The sequence below is a fragment of the Lissotriton vulgaris genome, chromosome 6, assembly GCF_964263255.1.
Source record: "Lissotriton vulgaris chromosome 6, aLisVul1.2, whole genome shotgun sequence".
In the NCBI taxonomy this organism is placed as follows: Eukaryota; Metazoa; Chordata; class Amphibia; order Caudata; family Salamandridae; genus Lissotriton; species Lissotriton vulgaris.
In genome coordinates this window covers 14705162-14725196 of record NC_141694.1, presented here as the reverse complement: position 1 = coordinate 14725196, position 20035 = coordinate 14705162, and the positions used below count along the sequence as shown (strand labels likewise).

General features: G+C 47.2%; 1 protein-coding gene across 2 annotated transcripts in view; it reads right to left on the bottom strand.

Annotated features, from left to right (window-relative positions):
* The window catches only part of LOC147706704 (solute carrier family 22 member 7-like), a 396568-nt gene that overhangs the window by 329296 nt on the left and 47237 nt on the right, over positions 1-20035 (bottom strand). For both annotated transcript variants that reach the window (XM_086925842.1, XM_086925843.1), the window contains exon 2: positions 19296-19786. In XM_086925842.1, the coding sequence (XP_086781968.1) occupies positions 19296-19786 (491 nt within the window). The remainder of the gene's footprint in view (positions 1-19295; positions 19787-20035) is intronic.

The window sequence follows — 20035 nt, the reverse complement described above, 5'->3', positions numbered from 1 at the left end:
GAGATACATCTCATGTTATCAGATGGGATGCTTTTAAGGCCACCATAAGGGGTGTACGTTTCAGATGTCTAAACTAGAAAAAGCCATATCCAAATATGAAAGTCCATATATTTCCTCTACTAACCTTAAATATAAAACACATTTGCAGAAACTTAGATATGAGTCCAATTCATTATTAAGTGAAAGGGTTGAATTACAATTATCGAATTATAAAGCCAGAATTCAAATCTCAGGCTAATAGCTCAGGGATATTATTTGCTAATTATTTGTGCTTCACAAATGATGAGACAAAGACACACTGTACATCCTGTTAGAAATTGGAAAATGGTTGACTGGGGTGTGAGCACTGGTCAAGGAGCAACTACAGTCCTAGTCAGGGTAAGGCACAAGCAAACAGCAAATTATCCTGTGCTCAACCCTTTGGTAGCTTGGCATGGAGAAGCGGGGCTTAACTTAGAGGCAATGTGTAAAGTATTTGTGCAACACTTCAAACTGTAGAACAGTGAAAACACCACACAAGAAGATCCCACGCCAGGCTAGAAATATAGAGCTTAAAGCAATAAATAAATCAAGAACAGGAGATATATTCAGTTTTAAAGTTTTATATCAAAATAGAGCCAAAAGGCACAAAGCTCCAACTGAGGATATATATGATCGCGGTAGCCCAGGGCAAAGTCACAAGTTCAGGCCTACTGCGATGGAGAGCAGCCTGACTACAGGGATGCAGTTAGGCCTACTGAACAAAGTTCAATCAATCAATCAATCAAAGCATTTATATAGCGCACTACTCACCCAGAGGGCCCCAAGGCGCTAGGGGGCGGGGGGTCCGCTACTGCTCGAACAGCCAGGTCTTGAGTTGCTTCCTGAAGGCGAGGTGGTCCTGGGTCAGGCGGAGGTGGGTCGAGAGGGAGTTCCAAGTTTTGGCGGCGAGGTAGGAGAAGGACCGTCCCCCTGTGGTGGCTCTTCGGATGCGGGGGATGGCGGCGAGGGCGTGGCCGGTCGATCGAAGCTGGCGTTTGGGAGCGTAGAAGTTGAGGCGGCTGTTGAGGTATCCTGGGCCTTGGTTGTGTAAGGCTTTGTGTGCGTGGGTGAGGAGACGGAAGGTGATTCTCTTGTTGACCGGGAGCCAGTTCCTTAAATCATGGTTGCGGGTTGTTGTGTGGATCAACTTGGAAGATGCACTGCAATTTGTATGTATTGGTGGGCGTTTTCAGGGTTGGGGCGGGGTAGTTTTCAGCGCTGGGGGATCGGGGTAGTTTTCAGGGCTGGGGAGTCGGGGTAGTTTTTAGAACTGGTGGGTTAGGATAGTTTTTAGGGCATGTGGTAGGATTTGTTTTTTTCATTGAGGTTTAGGGTGTAAAGGTGCAGTGTTTTAGGCCTCAGGGCAGGGGGAGGGGAATGGGTATTCAGTGTAGTTTTTAGGGCCTAAGGGCAGGCGGGGTCGTTTTTAGGGCAAAGGGGGGTCAGTAGTTTTTTAATGTTATGTTATGTCAATTATATTTATAGACCACAACAGTTACCCGAGGGTGTCCTGGCGCTGGCAGCGCACTCTACTGAGATCAAGATTGCAGGCAGGGAAAGGTGTATCTGGAAGAATCTATGAGTTGAATAGCCAAGTTTTAAGTTATTTCCCGAATGCAAGGAGGTCAGTGGAGATCCTAGGGGAGGTAATTCCAAGCGTTGGTGGTTAGTATTTTAGGTCTAAGGGCAGTGGAAAGGGTTGGGGTAGTTGTAGGGACAGCGCGGGAGGTGGGAGGGGGGTCGGAAGAAGGTTTTGACCTCAGGACGGGGGGGACAGGTAAGGGGTAGCTTAGGGCGGCATGAGGGGGATCGGAGTAGTGGCAAACTTAGCCATGCATACCCCTTAACCATTCATGCCTTTACCACCATATTCTGAGATAAAGGCATGCATGGTAAAGAAATGCGTGGTTAAGATGCATTTGTGGTTCGGGCTGCGTGGTAGAGGTACACATGGTTTAGCCATGTATGCCTCTATCACACAACCTGTGTGTGCCATGCCCACAACCATTGCCTGTGGCATAGGGAAGTTACCTCGGTAGCAGGCCTCACAGCCCTAAGGAAAGGTGCACCATACCACAGGTGAGGGCACAGCTGCATGAGCAGTATGCCCCAACAGTGTCTGTGCTATTCAGAGACATTGTAAATGCATTGAAGGCATAAGGAGTATATAGTCATGGAGTTTGTCATTACGAACTCCACAGCTCCATAATGGATTTACTACAGACTGAGAAGTATGGTATCAAACTTCTCCGCATAATATCCCACACTGATGCCAGTGTTGTATTTATTGTAAAATACACTCAGAGGGCATCTTGGAGATGGCCCCTGAAAAATTACCATCTTCCTTGCTAGTGACCCGGTGGCAGTGGGTTCGCGTCTGCTGTTGCTGTGTCCGAAGGACCTTTTATCCTTGCCTCTTTGAATACAAAAGCGGCATTTATAATCATTTTGTTTTAAAAAACTTGTATTTTGCACTTACTTCCACTCTGCTGGCCCCTGCTCCCCGAGTCCCGATCCGGCACGGCTGAGTGCCGCTTGAACCGGCAGGCTGACGGGGTAGCGGGTGCCATCTTGGATCGGGGCACAGAGGCTGCCCAGGTCAGCGCTGCAGTCCTCGTGCTCCTCCCCTATTTAAAGACCTCCCCATGCGCATGCGCAGCGGGCGCGCTGGCGGCGCGCCAAAGGCAACCCCGTCTGCGCCCGTCCGCGGCCAGCCGGGGCTAGGGGCACCCCACTATGCTCATTTTCTTACCTACTCGTCAGCCCAGCTCCGATCCCTACAAGGCTCGTGGCCACTGGCAGGTTCCGCCATTTCCAACATTTTCAAACTTGGACTTAAGCCGAGTTCTCCCACTCCCGTTCTCAACCCTTGCATTTTACCCCCACCCCCTTCCCCCCCTACATTACCAGAACCACCTCCCCACCTTGTGCGGCTCCAGTAATCTTTGTCTTTCTTTTGAACACCAGATCCGCGGTCAAGCATCATCATGAACTTTTCGTGATGCTTGACACGCACAAGCCTGATCTTCTGTTTCTTACAGAGACCTGGTTTTGCCCGGACTCTCTGCCAATTCTACTAGCCGCCCTCCCCTCCTCTTACTATGCCCTTCCCGCTGACCGACCGGCAGGGAAAGCTGGCGATGGCGTTGCTTTGATCGTCCACTCTGGACTCCATTTTCAACTATTATCAGCCCCTCCCATCGCAGCGGTCGACTACTTAGTTATCCGCTCGGCCTCCTTTCTCACACCCCTCACGTGTCTGCTCATGTATCGCCCTCCACAACAAATCCCGCACTTTCTTTCCTCGGTCCAGGACCTGCTGGCCATCCTGGCGGTGAATAATTCCTCTATTCTAGTGCTAGGCGATTTCAACTTTTGGCCTTCCGACCCTGCTGAGGACCTCTTATCCAAAGAGTTCTCGGAATCTCTCTGTTCCCTCAACTTTCTGTCTCATGTTCACACCCCTACCCATATTCACGGGCACACCCTGGACCAGGTTTGGTCGCTCAATTGTCCTGTTTCTTCCCCTGTTGTTTCCCCTTGTGCCTGGTCTGATAATTTTTTTTTTCCCTTTTTCCTGCACCCCAGTCTTGCTAAGAAACCTCCTCTCCCCAAGAATACCTGGGCACGTAATTGGAACCACGTTGACATGACATCCCTCTGCTCCTCTCTCTCTGCCTCCAGCCCCAACCTTCAAGACCTTTCTTCCTCTTCCCAAGTGGACACTCTAAACCAATGGCTCGCCAGAGGCTGCGATCAAGTGGCCCCTCTAAGACGAGTTACTGCTAGGCGCGTCAACGACGCAAATAGGTGGTTTAATGCTAAACTTAAGGAGACCAAATTGGCAGTACGGCAGGCAGAGCGCGCTTGGCGACGCACCTACTGTCCTACTCTTAAGCTACATTACACTACACTCCTCAATAAATACAAGAAGTCTATTCTCTCTGCCAAGACTGAATATTTCTCCTTAAAAATTTTGTCCGCTGAAAACCAATTGAGAAAAATCTTTACAATAGTGCAAGATCTGGCTTTTTCGGACAGAGTCACACTCAAACCCTCCCCTTCTCAGGCCCTCTGCGACTCTCTCAACAACTACTTCATGGAGAAAATCATCACTATCAAGTCCAAACATCTCTCCCCCTTCCTCCTCCTTTTCGGATCCTCAGCCTTCATCCCCCGGTCGCATCTTGATCACATTCCCTCCCTGACCAGAGAGAGGTTCTTGTCCCTCCTCACTATGGTAAAGTCAGGCTCCCCATCCGACATCTGTCCTGCACATATCTTGAGACAGATCTATCTTGCCTGTCCTTCCCCTCCTCTCACTTTCCTCAATACTTCCCTTGCCCAAGGCATAGTTCCACAAACTCACAAATCCGCGACTATAATTCCCATTCTTAAAAAGCCCGGTGCAGACCCCTCTTCACTTCCAAACTACCGCCCCATTTCCCTCCTACCTTTTCTATGAAAAATATTTGAACGCCACGTCACTAAAGTGCTCAGCGCCTTCGTTGAAGAGAATGGCTGCTTAGCACCTTGTCAGGCTGGCTTCCGCCCTGGGCACTCCACGGAGTCCGGAGTCCTTTCAGTTATGGACACCCTCAGAGAGGGTACGGACACCAATCAACCCCAAGCTCTGGTTCTCCTTGATTTTTCCGCCGCCTTCAACACGGTCGACCATTCGATTCTTCTCTCCCGTGTCGGGCGGCTGGCATCAGGGGAACCGCTTTGGTTTGGCTTGCGTCCTTCTTGAGGGACCGTACTCAGGCCGTTCACCTGGCTGATTTCTCTGCTCCACCTTGTAAGGTTCTGTGTGGGGTTCCACAAGAGTCCTCTCTGTCCTCCTTTTGTTTAATTTGTACATTTCCCCTCTCATTTTTGCACTACAGCAGATGGAGGTCACGATTTACAACTACGCTGATGACCTCCAGCTCATTTTTAATTTATCTTCCTCCCCAGAGTCCATTCACAACTTTCAATCTGTTATGATTTTCATCAGGGACTGGATGAACTACAACCACTTGTAACTCAATCCTGATAAAACCGAGTTGGTTTTGACGGGTGGTTGCTCCAGTCCCTGGAACTCTCTGTTTTGGCCCTCCTCTCTGGGCCTCTCTCCTTCTCCCTCCTCCTCTGTCAAGACTCTAGGGATAAAATTAAATGCTCACCTCACCTTGCACTCCCAGATTAGTTCAGTTGTCTCATCCTGTTGTCTTACCCTCCGCACCATTCGAAAGATTTCCCGTTTATTTTCCTTTTCCGCCCTTAAACTTATTCTTTCAGCCATGGTCATCTCCCGCCTTGACTACGGCAATGTTCTCTACACTGGTGTCCGCGCATACAACCTTCGGCGACTTCAGCTGGTTCAAAACCAGGCCGCCCGACTTGTCTACAACCTTCCCAAGTCTCACCACGTCACCCCCCTGCTCAAAGCATTGCATTGGCTGCCCATCCGGGAGCCCACCCTTTTTAAGATGGGCTGTAACATTTTCTAGGCCCGGGCAGGGACGGCCCCTGCCTTCATCACCTCCGAAATCAAAGCCTACCTCCCTAGCAGAGAGCTGCGCTCCTCCTTGCAATCTCTCTTGGCTGTCCCCCGCTTCAGGAAAAAGAAGTCGGGAGGCGTGAAATTCTCCACTCTTGCTCCTGCTTGTTGGAACACCCTTCCCCTTCCCCTCAGGTCCGCCCCTCATTATTTGGAGTTCTGAAAAGCATTAAAGACATTTCTCTTTACCCAAGCTTTCCCACACTAACGGCCTATCCCCTCCCCTGCCCTCTGATCCGCATCCTTAGCGCCAAGGAACCGCCTGGTAGTCGTGCGCTTCATAAATATTTTAATTTCAATTTCATTTCCAGCTGACTGGTCTCCGCCTGCCTGCCTCACAGAGACATGTTTCTGACCCCCTGAGGTAAGATCCCTTGTGCTAGCGTGGGTCAGGGACAAAGGCTGCCTGGGGTGGAGGTGCTTCACACCTACCCCCAAGCAGGAAGAGCATTCAGGGCAGTGAACCCCAAAGGCTTCCTGTTCTTTGTAATGCTAGCCAGGGCCTCTTCAGATAGTGGAGATGCCCCCCTCCCCTGACCAGACCCCACTTTTAGCAGCAAGGTTGGCAGGAAAATTAAAAGTCAGGAGAGGTGTATACCCTCTCTGCCAGGACCCTCCCCCCCTGAGGTGCCCTGGACCAAGATGATCCCCTCCTTAGGGAATCCTGAATGGAAGGATTTTAATCAGTCAGGTTAGGAGATGCCCCCTCCCCAAAGGGAGGGGCCATTCAAAGGGTGTAGTCACCCTAAAGGCAAGTAGCCCATAGGCTACTATTTGCAGCACCAGTGACACTCCTAAATTCAGTATTTAGGGGCACCTCTGAACCTTGATCGTCAGATTCCTGGTGACCTAACGAAGAAGAAGGGCAGAAGAGCCGTGCAACAGTGAAGACTCCTGTTGACAACTGACTTATCCTCAGCCCTACTGGCCTGTCTGCACCCTTGAAGAAACTTGCTCCCGAAAAGTGACTGGTCCTGCATCCCCAGTGACCCACAAACCCTGGAAGGACTGTTTGCTTTCCCCAAAGACCAAGAACTACAGAGGGCAGTGACCCTGTCTACAAAGAAACCAACATCAAGGACCTCCTTACCTGCTGGAACTGCGAGTCCTGGTCTCTCCGCACCCGACGCCCACGGCCTAAGTCTGAGTGGCCCACTTGTCCAGTGAAGTCTCCCCAGCAATCCTGACCTTTAAACCATTGTGGGCTGATCTCCCCTGGACTCCATGAAGACGCCTGCTGTCTCATCAAGAAGGGTCCTCTGGACCGCGACCAGCTCAGCTGAAGATTTTCTGACGTCTAAAGGCACCCTTGCATCCTAACCTCGTGGCTTTGGGGAGCTCAGCCAATGCTGCCCCGGCATCCACTGACATCTCAACTTACCTGCCCAGCCGTTGGTCACCTTCGTCCAACCTCCTGTTCCGAGCCTGCAGCCTCTTTGTGAAACTGAGTTCCCCCAGTCACTTACATTGGGCGCACAACACTGTCTTTTCACCCGGCAGCCCCTGTGCAGCTGGTGGTGTATGCTTGGTGCTGCCTTGTGGCCCCTGTGCTTGCATTAACCCCTGAGGTCTGTGCCCTGAAACCCAGGTATCTACCTGCAAACATCACCTCTTGTGGGTGCCCCAAGACTCCATTAACAATGGGCTCAGTGACGTCTTCACTCACTGCCCCAGTGTTGCTGGTGGTGCAGTACCTACCTTGATCTGACCCTTCCCCGGTATTAGTCTAAACCCCAAAGAGTGTACGTGTAAGTTGAGTTCTTACCTGCAACTATATAGAACTGTTTTCCTTCCGTAGGATTGCATTGCACATTTTGCTTATTACACTAAGGACCTCATTACGATTTTGGACACTGTTGCGGATTGCGAAGCATCCAACTTCAGGTCAGCGGTTCCGACCACATCATTCGGATGTGAGAGCACACAGTGAGATCAGAAACATCCATTTTCCCCTGGGGGCTTGTGCAGTGGCAGAAAATGTCTGAAGTATAAGCTCCCAGAGACAAATCGATGTTTGCATCGTGTGGCAGGCACCTCACAAAGTATTTGACTGTTTTTCCAAAACAATACTGACTGCATTTGAAAAGCATTGCTATTCATAAACCAGTTACTTCACTGCATCCGAGTTCCTCTCAATTCTAGAATAAAATAACAAAGTAATATCTTTTTATACAAAACAATTGGTCTCGGATTCAGTCTTTGAGTGTGTATGTAATAATTTCTTGCCTGATTGTGTAGAACAAATGCTTAACACAACCCTCAAATAGGCCTAACTGCTCGACCAAACTACCACACATAGAGCTTTTAGTGTTATCTACCTGAGCCACTGGGGAACCACTGGACTCTGTGCACACTATACCTTACTTTGGTATACTAGAGAGCCAGCTTCCTATGTTATTATAATTGTGGATCAGCGGGGGTCTACGACTTTGGCTGGACCACTATGACAATATGTAAATACACAACTGTGGGCCCATATGTAGGTAAATGTGAAATACCGATTTCTTAATACCGAATTTTAACGATTTGGAATTAAGAAATCGGTATTTCCGATGTAGGTAAAAAATCGGTAATATTTACCAATTCGGTAAAATTCGGAAACGTAATAACCGAATAATTAATACCGATCGGTAATACCGAATCTGTAATACCGAATCTGTAAATACCGAATCAGTAATTCAAAATCCCTGCAATTGAGGAATCAGCCAATCCTGTGCATCCACACCACCTCCCTACCAGGAAGTGGCCACACCCATGCAGGTGCACTCAATCAGAAACTGCTGGAGAGGCAGGGAGTGCAGAGAAGAACACAGGAGCAACTGAAAGGACATTTCCTGACACAAACTGCAGAAGGGCCAACAAGGAGAGCCAAAATGAAGGTGCAGAAATGAAAAGAAAACTACAATTTAGTGAAAGGGAGCTTGAGGTCCTGATTGAGGAGGTGGCAAGAGAACACACAAAGCTGTTTTGGAAGCAGTCACTGCAAGTGCCAGAATCCCGGAAAAGAGAAATATGGACTGGAATACAGGAACATGTAAATGCCATTGGAGTGACCCACCGTGAAATTGACGTACTGAAGAAAAGGTGGTACGACGTCAGGAGCGTGGCAAAGGAGAAGATGTCCGAAAGGAAAAAGAAGCCAGCCTGACAGGTGGAGGAAGAAATAGAGCCCCTGCACTGACTCCATTGGAACTGCTGGTAGAGTCTACCACTGAGCCTGAGAGCGTTAGCGGGATCAGGATGCAGACAGCTCAGCCAGAGTTGGCAACAAACAAGGTAAGATGCATGCACACCAAGCTGCGCCCCCCACTCCCTGACCCCATTCTCAAATGAGGTACTGTGCATCCCACTCCAGTACATGTTTTAGTAAAATCCAGCAATGCATTATGGGAGATGTAGTCAGTGTAACACCTATCATAACAGTCATCCCACTGAACACAAAGGCATGTGACACAGATCAGTGATAAGCAAGCAGAGTCTAGTCAGATAGATTAGCAGACATGAAAATGTATTTGTTTCGAAATGCTGCCAGACAAGTTAGCTAATGTACAATTTGTGTCCACAGGCGAGACTTCGCGCAGGTTTGCACATGTCAAGGCAGGAAAGGCACCCCGGAGGAAGAGAACGGAGGAGGCCATTGCAACTGCAGGTCACACCACACCACAACCACCGGCATCACCACCAACACCGGCATCACCACCACCACCGGCCTCAGCACCACCAACGGCATCACCACCTGCAACAACAATAACACCTGCAACAACACCACCACCGGCATCAACACCACCACCTGCATCACCAGCAGCGTCACCACCTGCATCATCAAGACCCAGGAGGCATGGAGTTGCCAGACTCCAAGAGATGGAGTTGTCTGAGGAAGACTGCTGGGGTGGAGAACAGTCAACTGTGCCAGTGGGTGGCAATAATGCAGGATCACAGTCCCCCATAGAGCGATCACACACAGGTGCCAGACGCCGCAGGGCTAGGGAACCCAGTACACCTTTGCAGGGTGAGGAGCATGGTGTGTTTGCAGGTCTGGAGGCAGACATGTTAAAGGTCCAGCGCCTGCAATGGAAAGCCATCCAATCAGTTCATCGGCAGATGAGACATGTGACAGCAAACATGCATAATATAGAGAAGGGCATCAGCTCAATGAACACAACACTGGCTGAGGGCATGAGGGACTTGGCCGAGGGCATGAGGGACATGTCCCAGTCAATGAGGCTGCTGTGCAGCAAGCTTGCTTCTCTGCTCTGCAGGCGCTCTGTGGCCATGCAGGAAAGGATGGCACAATGCAGCCGTGATGTGTCATGGCGCTTGTGAAAGGGACCACTGCACTTGAAGTGCTCCTAAATACTCAGGCTACTAATACTGGTTTAGGTGATGTGGGGGACAGTGAGGAGACAACAAGTCGCAGCAGAATAGCGCCCCCGCAAAACTGAGTCCAGGAGGAGCAGCAGACGTCAAGCTGCTGGCACTGGATCGATTACCAGTGACGATAGTCTGCAAAGGGAATGCAGCAATGTTCCACGTGGCTGCAGGCTGTAACGCAAGCCACACTTAGGGGTCGATTAGGATCGCGGACGGACTTGAGTCCGTCCGCGACCCCAGAGTATGAGGGAACGTCCGCATGGGCTGCGGCGTTCCCTCATGTGCGATTAGGATGTGACCGCCACCCTGGCGGTCACATCCTGGGTATTTAACATTGCGGCGGGTGCTGCTTCAAGCAGCACCGGCCGCAATGTTAAAAGTGCATGTGTAACATTTACATGCACAAAGCGGCAGGCACCGCGCGGTGCCTGCCGCATTGTGCATGTAAATGCTGGGGGGTACCATAGGTACCCCCCATGTGCACCCCCCACCCGCCAACACCCTGGGGGCCCGCAACGGGCCCCCAAAATCAAAAGTACACATGCTTTTCCACGGCGGAAAAACCGCCGCGGAAAAGCATGTTTTCAAATGGATCCTAATTTGGCCGGCGGTGTCTGATAGACACTGCCAGCCAAATGAGAGCTTTTCCACCGCGGTTGTAATCCGACCGCGGCGGAAAAGCAGCGGACAGAAACCAAGACCCACCAGCCATCGTAATGCGGCGGTGGGTCTTTGGTGAGTCTGCAGAGGATTTTCCGCCTCCTCCGGGCCGGAGGTGGCTTCCGCCGGCCCGGAGGAGGCGGAAAATCCTCCATCCTAATCGGCCCCATAGTCTAGCTGACTGGGTGACTTAACCCATGACAGCTTTGTAGGGTGTATACAAATAGGACTGCCATTTTGAGCCCTTCATGTGGTGGCGTAGTGCCAATATATTAAACTATGTCATTTAAAAGTAGTTGCGTGTGATCTCAGCCCGTCTTTGTCTCCTATCTGGTGCTGGCGCCACTCCTGCTGCGTTGGGCTCTGGCTGTGCAAATTCACCATCATCGTCCTCCGAGTCAGTTAATTCAACTGCTGTATCTTTCTTAGTGGGAAGGTTGTGCAGCATAGCACAAGTTGCGATGATCTTGCAGCAGATGATGGGTGTGTACTGACGTGCGCCTCCGCTTTTGTGGAGGCAGCGGAACCTGCTTTTCAATAGTCCAAACGTGGGCTCCACAACATTACTGGTTGATTTGTGCGCCACATTGTATCGTCTCTCACTTGGTGTTGATGGGTTTAGGTAAGGAGTGAGGATGAATAACCGCACAGCATAAGCACTATCACCTAGGTTGGGAAAACAGTGTCATTAATAACAGTCACCAACACATTCATCTGCAGTATACATCAGGGTGTGTCACAGTGATTTACCTAGCAGGTATCCTTCTCCAAATTCTCCCGCAGCCAGGCGTGTGTAGATCCCACTGTTCTGGAAAATGTATGAGTCGTGGGTGCTCTCTGGAAATTTGGCCACAATGTCGGTGATTAAGTTACCTGCATCGCAGATTACCTGCACATTAATGGAGTGGGTCGATTTTCTGTTTCGGTAGATGTACTCAGCGGCTGCAGGTGGGCATTGTGGAATGTGTGTCCCATCAATGCACCCTATAACACGCGAGAACTGTGCCTTTTGGTAAAGGTCTGTCTTGATTTTCTGCAGTTCCGCCTGTGTGTTTGGGAAGCTTATGTAGAAATGCATTCTCTGCATCATGGCATCCAGGAACTTGTTAAAGAAACTGGAGAGGCTACTCTGTGACACACCACCTACTGCAGCCATCACCCCCTGGTAACTGCCAGATGCAAGTAGGTGTAGGCTACAGAGCACCTGCACATGTCGTGGTATAGCGTGCGCCCTTGGTGTTGGTTGCTCTAGGAGTGGATGCAGGTCCCTTAGCAGGTCCAGGTTGGTTTTGGGGTGTAGCCTGTACCTTTCATGGATCTCTGCCTCAATCAGTTGGAAGAGTGTGGTGCGCTGTCTGTAAACGCGCTCCTCCCGTTTCCAGATCCTCACTCCTGCTGCCTGTAGCTGTAGCCGCCTTGCAATAACATGGAGGGCCGCCATAGTGATCACACTGTTGCATTTTGGGGCTGTTTAAATACACTGCACCTAATTACCACCTGCTTTGAGTCAGTGGTAATTACCGACTCTTAAATACTGAATTTGTGGAAATTCGGTATTACCGAATTTTTCTATATCTCTTTTCTCGTTTTTACCGTTTGCTATTCACCGATTCGGTATTTGGGTGTTAGGTAAATCGGAATCGGTAAATTAGGAATCGGTAATAAGGAATCGGTATTTACCGATTCCTTACTAGTGATTCCTTTCCTACATTGGGGATTGCAAAATACCGGTCGGTAATGCTAAAATCTACTGATTTTTGGTATTACCGACCGGTATTTAGCTACCTACATCTGGCCCTATATCTCCCAAAATTACCTTTAGATTCACTGTATGTTTAAATTGGCATATTTTCCAAATTTTTAAAAGTCTTTTTAAGGCCTTAGTCCTTTTAGTATTTTAAAAGTTTAAAAAGTTACCTTAGTTAGGGGTAGAATACCTAAAAGTTTTTTAGGCCTCTTATAAGTCCCCAACTATTAGTAACATAATGGAAGGTGCAGATGATATAGTTGTGGAACTCAACTGGACCCTCTACCTCCATCTTAGTTGGAAGGAGCTTAGGAACCTCTGCAAACTTAAAAGATCAAAACTGGTTCCAATTTCACTAAAGTTAAGCTTCAGGAGCTCTTGACAGAATATGCTAAGGGCCACCCCTTTGAAGAGGATGACCGCCCTGAAGAAGCAGAGAGTAGTGATGCGGAGGGCAATTTCCATCTACCTCACCCACATAGAGAAGATGTGGCCCCTTTCCCCATCTTACAGAGGTGGGACAGGCACCCCAAGGGAGGGACATTGAGGACAGCTTGAATGAGGAAGACATCCTTTTTGTAATGTTGACTAAAAGACTAGCGTTGAAGGATAGACTTCTGGCTCTGGATAAAGAAAGAGCAGAATTGGGTCTAGCCCCCATCCATGGTGGCGGCAATTTAATACCTAGGGAGAGAGATAATTAATATGACCCTAAAATCCCCAATGAGATTGTCCCCAAATATGAGGACGGTGTGATATTAGCAAATGGTTCACAGCCCTAGAGAGGGCCTGTGGAATGATAAAAGTGAAAAAGTCACACTGGTGAGCGTTGCTTTTGGAACTGTTCACTGGTAACTGCAGGGGCAGACTCCTGACCCTTACAGGGGCATGTGCTGAGCCCTATGAACTCATGAAGGGAACCCTGATTGAGGGCTTTGGACTCACCTTTAAGGAATATAGAATTAGATTCAGTGGGGCTGACAAAACCTCAAGTCAGTCTTGGGTTGACTTCATAGACTACTCAGTGAAAAGACTGGACGGCTGGTTAACTGGAAGGGAAGTGCATGACTATGTTGGGCTTTATAATCTCATGACCAAATGACACTGATCATTTGCAAGTAGACCCAGCCCATATACCAGTGAACAGTAATGCTGTGCTGCCTCACATTCCTCAATACAAGATATCAAAGATAAGTGAGCAAGGACTGAAAGAGGTTATACTGGATTATTGGATAAGGGAACAACATGAGGTGTATCTGTAAATGTATGTAACAGTCCTATTTTACCTGTGGTGAAGAGATGATGATAGAGAAAAAAAATAATATTTTATGGTAGTTGATTTACAGGCAATTAACAAAATAGTGCAGCCTTAGTATCCAGTGTGTCCCAGATAATACTGCAATGTTTTTTTCTATCCCAGCTAATGCAAAATGGTTTACAGTAATAGATCTCAAAAACACGATTTTCATCAATCCAGTTCATAAAGATAGCCAATATTTGTATGGATTCAGTTTTCAAAGAAAATCTTGTTTTTTGTCATGCACCTCAATTGTATACTGAAAGTCAAAGCATTTATAGTCAAGCCCTCAAGAAACAGCTAGATAAATGTATACTGCCATCAGGAATATTACAGTATGTAGACAATCTATTAAAAACAGAGGAATGTGAAGAGGATTGCAAGTATTATCTTTTTGGCTTCACAGAGACATAAGGTTTCTCTATCAAAATTGCAATATTGTCGACAGGAGGTCACCTACTTAGGTCACCTCCTGTCGAAAGGGGGGGAGAGGACTGTCACCGGATCGCATTAAGGTAATTGAAAACATACTTCAACAACCACACAAAAACAATGTACGTGCCTTTTAAATCATGGTCTAATTGTGTTGACAATGGATACAAAATGTTTCCTTGATACCGAAGCCTTTACTATCTTTGACACATAAAGACATATCTGACCCAGTTCCATGGAATACTGAACATCAACATAGCTTTATCACCCTGAAAGAAGCTCTTTGTAAAGCACCTGCTTTGGGTACCCCTGATTATACTAAATGCTTTGCTTTATTTTTGCATGAAAAAGATGGCTGTGCTTTAGCTGTACTAACACAAAAACTAGGAGAGAAGAATAAACCATGTGCCTATTGTTTCTCAACATTGGATCTGGTAGCAAAAGGCCTGCCGAACTGCCTTGGAATATTGCTGCGACAACGACAACAGCTGCATTAAAGCAGGCAGATTCAATTATTTTGTGGCATTAGGTTACAGTATGTGTGCCTCATTAATATATTCCTTTGGAACAGCATGAACTACAACATGACTCTGTGATAGTTACTGAAACTGAGACAAAGGATCAAGATGACCTGGTGGATGAACCAATGGGAATTGTTGCTGGTACTTTGTAGATGGCTCTTGTCTAAAGAAACTGGATGGGTCTATCTCAGCTGCCTATGCGATTACCACAAATTATACTGTTGTTGAGACATGTAGAATAGAACAGACGTCAGCACAGGCTGCAGAGTTGATAACATTAACTAGTCAGAACTTAACTGTAAGAAGGGTTGAAGGTAAAAATATAAACCAATAGTCTATATGCATTTGGCATGCCCATAATTTTGGCCGCCTATGGGCAGAAAGAGGATTTATTACCTCTAGTGGAGCTAAGATACAGCATGGACATCTCATTTCTATGTTTTTGAATGCTATCACTCTCCCGAAAAGATTAAGATGTGGTGTGCACAAAAAAGTAACAGATGAGGTGGGACAAGGAAATGCTTTTGCAAATGAGATAGCACAAACTACAGCTTTGGCAGAATAGTCGCTGATGAATGTGGTAGTGAGGACTGATGATGGAGGAGAGGTGTATGACGCTTATTCAGAAGTAAAGGAAGTACAACATTTGGCAGATAAGGAAGAAAAGAAAAAATTTCAGGAAAAAGGATATGTTTTTGACCAACGCTTTGAGGCATGAATGGAACGTCCAATTGGGAATAGATGGATTCTACCAGACAGTTTTGGTTTGCCTGTGGTCCAAATAATACATGGACTAGCACCTATTGGAGCAGATGGTATAGTAAACATAATTTTAAGAATATGAAAAATCAATACGGTCAGAAAGGTGGCTATACATTTTGTGAAAATTGTATTATTTGTTATGTTATGTTATGTTATGTTATGTTATAGGGGGGTTTTGTATAGCGCTCAGCTACTCCAAAGGAGTGTCCCGGCGCTTTCAGACCAACAGGTCAGCAGCTAACACATAACACAACAGGAAAAAGGACCGGCAAAAAAAGAAAACAGAAAACTAAAGACAGAACAACCAGGTTTTAAGTCCCTTTCTAAAAGCAAGCAAATTGGCAGTGCTGCGGAGTGATAAGGGAAGAGTGTTCCAGAGCTGAGGAGCAAGCCGTTTGAAGGAACGTCCACCAGTCCGGGCTTTCTTCACCGCTGGCACCACCGCAAGAGAGAGAGATTCTGATCTCAGGGCCCTAGTAGGTTTGTAAAAGGCTAGCCTTTTCCGAATGTAGATTGCTCCCGTAGAATAGAGCGCCTTGTGGGCCAAAGTAAGGGTCTTAAAGGCAATGCGCTTTCTGACAGGGAGCCAGTGCAAGGTGGATAAAAGGTCAGAGGCACTGGCACGGCGGGGAAGACCATAAATGGCGCGGGCCGCCGAGTTCTGGACTACCTGAAGACACTGCAGCAGGTAGTCGGGCAAACCCAGGTAGAGGACATTGGAGTAGTCCAGCCTCGAGCCAATGAGGGCATGGACGGTAATTTTGCGATGGTCAATTGAGAGCAGAGGGAGAAACCGCCGAAGCATCCTAAGCAGGCCAAAGCAAACGCCCACAAGGCCAAGAACTTGGGCCAGGCATACTGTGGGAAAAGGAATTGCAGTGCCAATAGGTCATTTTCACATACCGGAGTAGCCCTTTGAATGCATGCAGATGGATTTAATCCAAATGTCTCCAAGCAATGTGAAGCGTTATGTGCAGGTTGTGATATGCAGTTTTAGCAATCAGTTTGTTGCATTTCCTTTAAAAGATAATACAGCTTTGAGTACGGCAAAGGAATTGTTGAAGGAATATCTCCCAAGGTTTGGCTTGCCCAGGAGCATTTGGAGTGACAATGGAGTACATTTTTCAAATACAATAATGGATTTGGTGTGTAAAGGTTTAGGTATAAGGCAGAAATTACATTCAGTTTATCATCCTACAGCTGCAAGATTGATTGAGAGGTGTAAAGGAACACTGATGCACAAGTTGTCAAAAATATGTCCATCTAGTTAACTGAGTTGGGTGGATGCCTTGCCCTTAGCCTTATTCTCCATGAGAACGACAGTAACAACAAAGAATACATTATCGTCCTATGAATTAGTGATGGGTAGGCCGGCCAATGTCCATGTTATTTTTGGGAGTTCTAATGAACTTGCATCATCGCTGTCGGATTCATCCAAGGTTACCTCCCTATCAACCCCAGGTCAGAGATATATGGTTAGGCAAGTTCTACAACCCACGCCTATTGGATGCCAGGTCACAGGTAGGTTCTCTATTGACCTAAAGACAAACACGCACCCAGGGGAAATGCTGATCAATCCCACAGATAGATAGTTGCACCACAAACAGGTCTGAGGAAATTGGCTCCAATAAAACCACTTTGGCCAAGGGCTTGCATTCCCCAAAATACCACAAAGCTAGATACCACATGTAGATAGAAACACTCAACCTATCAGAACACCACGCGCACAGCACACATAGCGATCATGCGCTCCTCATGCCAGACATCGGGACACATACACACTTGCCGACACTAGCTCTCCCCAATGTCAAGTGCCATTTGTGTCCTTATCAGGTACCCACATTAGTTGATTTATGACTGAGATGCTTTTTTGGAATGAAGAAAATTGCTTTATTGTATCTCATAAACTATATGTAAAAGCAACCAAAACTTTCTACACAATAGACTCTGAGCAGACACACTCTGTCTAGGCTTTCCCAGCTGCAACATTTAATTAAACCAACTTGTTCCTGTTTTGCCAAACGCCTTTTGTCTTTTCATTTATTTAAGGTAAACTCATATCTGATCAACATAACTTCTAGCAATAATCCTTCTCTTTCAACTTTATGAACAGCACATTGATTGGAAACCACACATTTCTCACTCTGCAGCAACAGCTGCGAGCAGCACAGACTCAGTCACCACAAGTATTGTGGTGTCTCAATCCCTGTACATACTCTCACTCTGTAGAGCACAATCTTGTCTACTGAGCAGTACTTCTAAACTTCTACACTCATTGGATAGAATTTATCTCATTGGAGCGAATCCTCACTCCTTTGACATGCTACGCACGCTTTGGAGCAGCCTAGTTCTCCAGGTTTGAGTACTTTGAATTATACACAGTAATACTGGTGGTAGTGTTTCTCAAGGAGAGAAAACGTCCGCACCTTCTGTTGATGAATATTTTCAATGGGCACAGTCTACGTGTAATACCAAAAAGAGGTGCACTGGGAACCTGGTAAGACACCCACCACAGGGGTGTGAAACAAAGCAACTTAATGCTAGTATCAAGAAACCAGAAGATGCCAAGTTACACAAGCACCCTCTAACAAGTCAAATATCAGGAAAATTTCCGTAGAGCATTAATTGTTTCAAAAAGTTTTTTTTAACCAATATCAAACATGAATTCATCTGGAATTGGGAAATTTCAAAGTATGGATCCAAGACAGTTGTTTATACTTCAAGATCTTTATTTCAGACACATTAAAAGTTTTCCAGCTTTGCACTGCTGACACGTGTTTCGCCCACTCAGGGGCTTTTTCAAGGCAATCTTAGTCAGAATAGAGAGGTCTGGTGGTCGGGAAGTTCTTATGGGTCAAAGGATGTGAGATGTGTCAGTACTAGGAATCCTATTAGTAATAATGATCCCGGCGAGCTGTTTAGGGTGTAGGTTCCACCTTAGTGTCCAGATGTTGAGTCCCACACAGGATTGGGTAAGAAGTATGAATAGTCAAGGAAGTATGTCTTAATATGGTAGCGCGAGTCACTGCATGGAGACAAGTCTTTATTTTATGTAGTCAAGACGCCAGCGGACCTTGATAAGTCTTCCAGTCGTTTGCGCGGGCCAAATCTCCACTGCTGGGCACTGAAGTGTAAACAACTGTCTTGGATCCATACTTTGATATTTCCCAATTCCAGATGAATTCATGTTTGATATTGGTTTAAAAAAACTTTTTGAAACAATTAATGCTCTACGGAAATTTTCCTGATATTTGACTTGTTAGAGGGTGCTTGTGTAACTTGGTATCTTCTGGTTTCTTGATACTTTGAATTATAGTCTTGCTTATAAAATGTGAGTCTAACTCCTTGGTGCACAGACTTGCTTACTGTGTTTGTTTCACTGCATTGGAGTGCGTTTTACTCCATGAAGTACAGTCTGTGTGTTTTGAATCATTGGGTGTGTATTTTACCTGTTTGAACACTATCCCACTCATTAGGAGTGAGTTTGTTCGCTCACTGCAGCTCAACCAGTACGACTTCCACTGCTTGGACTACTGTCTCACTCCTCACTGGGTATGGGACTTTCTCCTTGGATTACAGTCTCACCCATTGGGTGTAAGTTTCATTCCTTGTGGCAGTGTCACTCTTTGGGCATGAGTACACCTCTCTGGGGCACAGTCTCAATCTTTACCCGAATTCATCGTTTTACGGGCTATCAGCGCTGTCACACTTGTGGCTCGTTGTTAGTTATTAAAGCATTCGCTTCTGGTCCGCAACCCACACTCATCTCTCTGCGCTCTGAGGTCCTGGTGACTCTGTATTCATCCTTAGGTTGTTGCTGTACTTTCACTTGTCTATTACAATTCATTGATTGTTCATTATTTGTAATCAACAGCTTTTTTTCTATGTTCCCACCTCCCAACCTGGTTATATAACAACAGTTGGCATCTAGTTAGCTCTTACCTGGGTGGCTGTCGTAGAGGTGAACTGGGAGTGGTCGTAGGTCCACCCATGCTGGCATCCCTTCAGGGAGGAGGCGTTGGGTGGTCCCCAGGTTGAGTCATTGGGTGGTCTCTCTGTGAAGGTGTTGGGTGGTCCCCAGGAGGAGGTGTTGGGTGGTCCCCCTGTGTAGTCCTTGGGTCTTCTCCAGGTGTAGTTCTCCAGTAGGTACCACTGGGGCTCTCTGTACATCTCGCAGGAGCTGAAGGTCCCATCAGGCTCTCTGGGAATGCTGATGAGGAGCAGCTCTTCCTCTGTGAGGTTCCCAAATCCATCCTGTCCCTGGAGGGCACAGTGGTGAGGAGGCACCGCTGCCAGGAAGTTGTCCACCAAGAAGTGTAGGGGAAGGGTGATCCGGGGAATGCCTATGAGGAATAAAATGAAGATCTGGAACCTTCCAAAGCCCCCAGCCTCGAGGAGGAGGTCTTCGAACTTCATCCCAAGGAGCACATTCGCTGCAAGGAAGAGGAAGGGAAAAGTGAAAGCAGGAGGAACGTCATCACAAACAGCACTTCAATTGTTGGCCAGAAGGTAGAAGGAAGAGGAAGAAATGTGTCTATGGGAGTGAAAGGTGAAAGGTCACAGACAGAGAAGAGAGGCTGAGGTGTGGATCCATCAATAATGTGGGACGGTTAGGTGTCAAGGTTTCCCAACAAAAAACAAAATGTACCCAATTAAAAAGAATGCAGTAAGCTGGGGCCCCT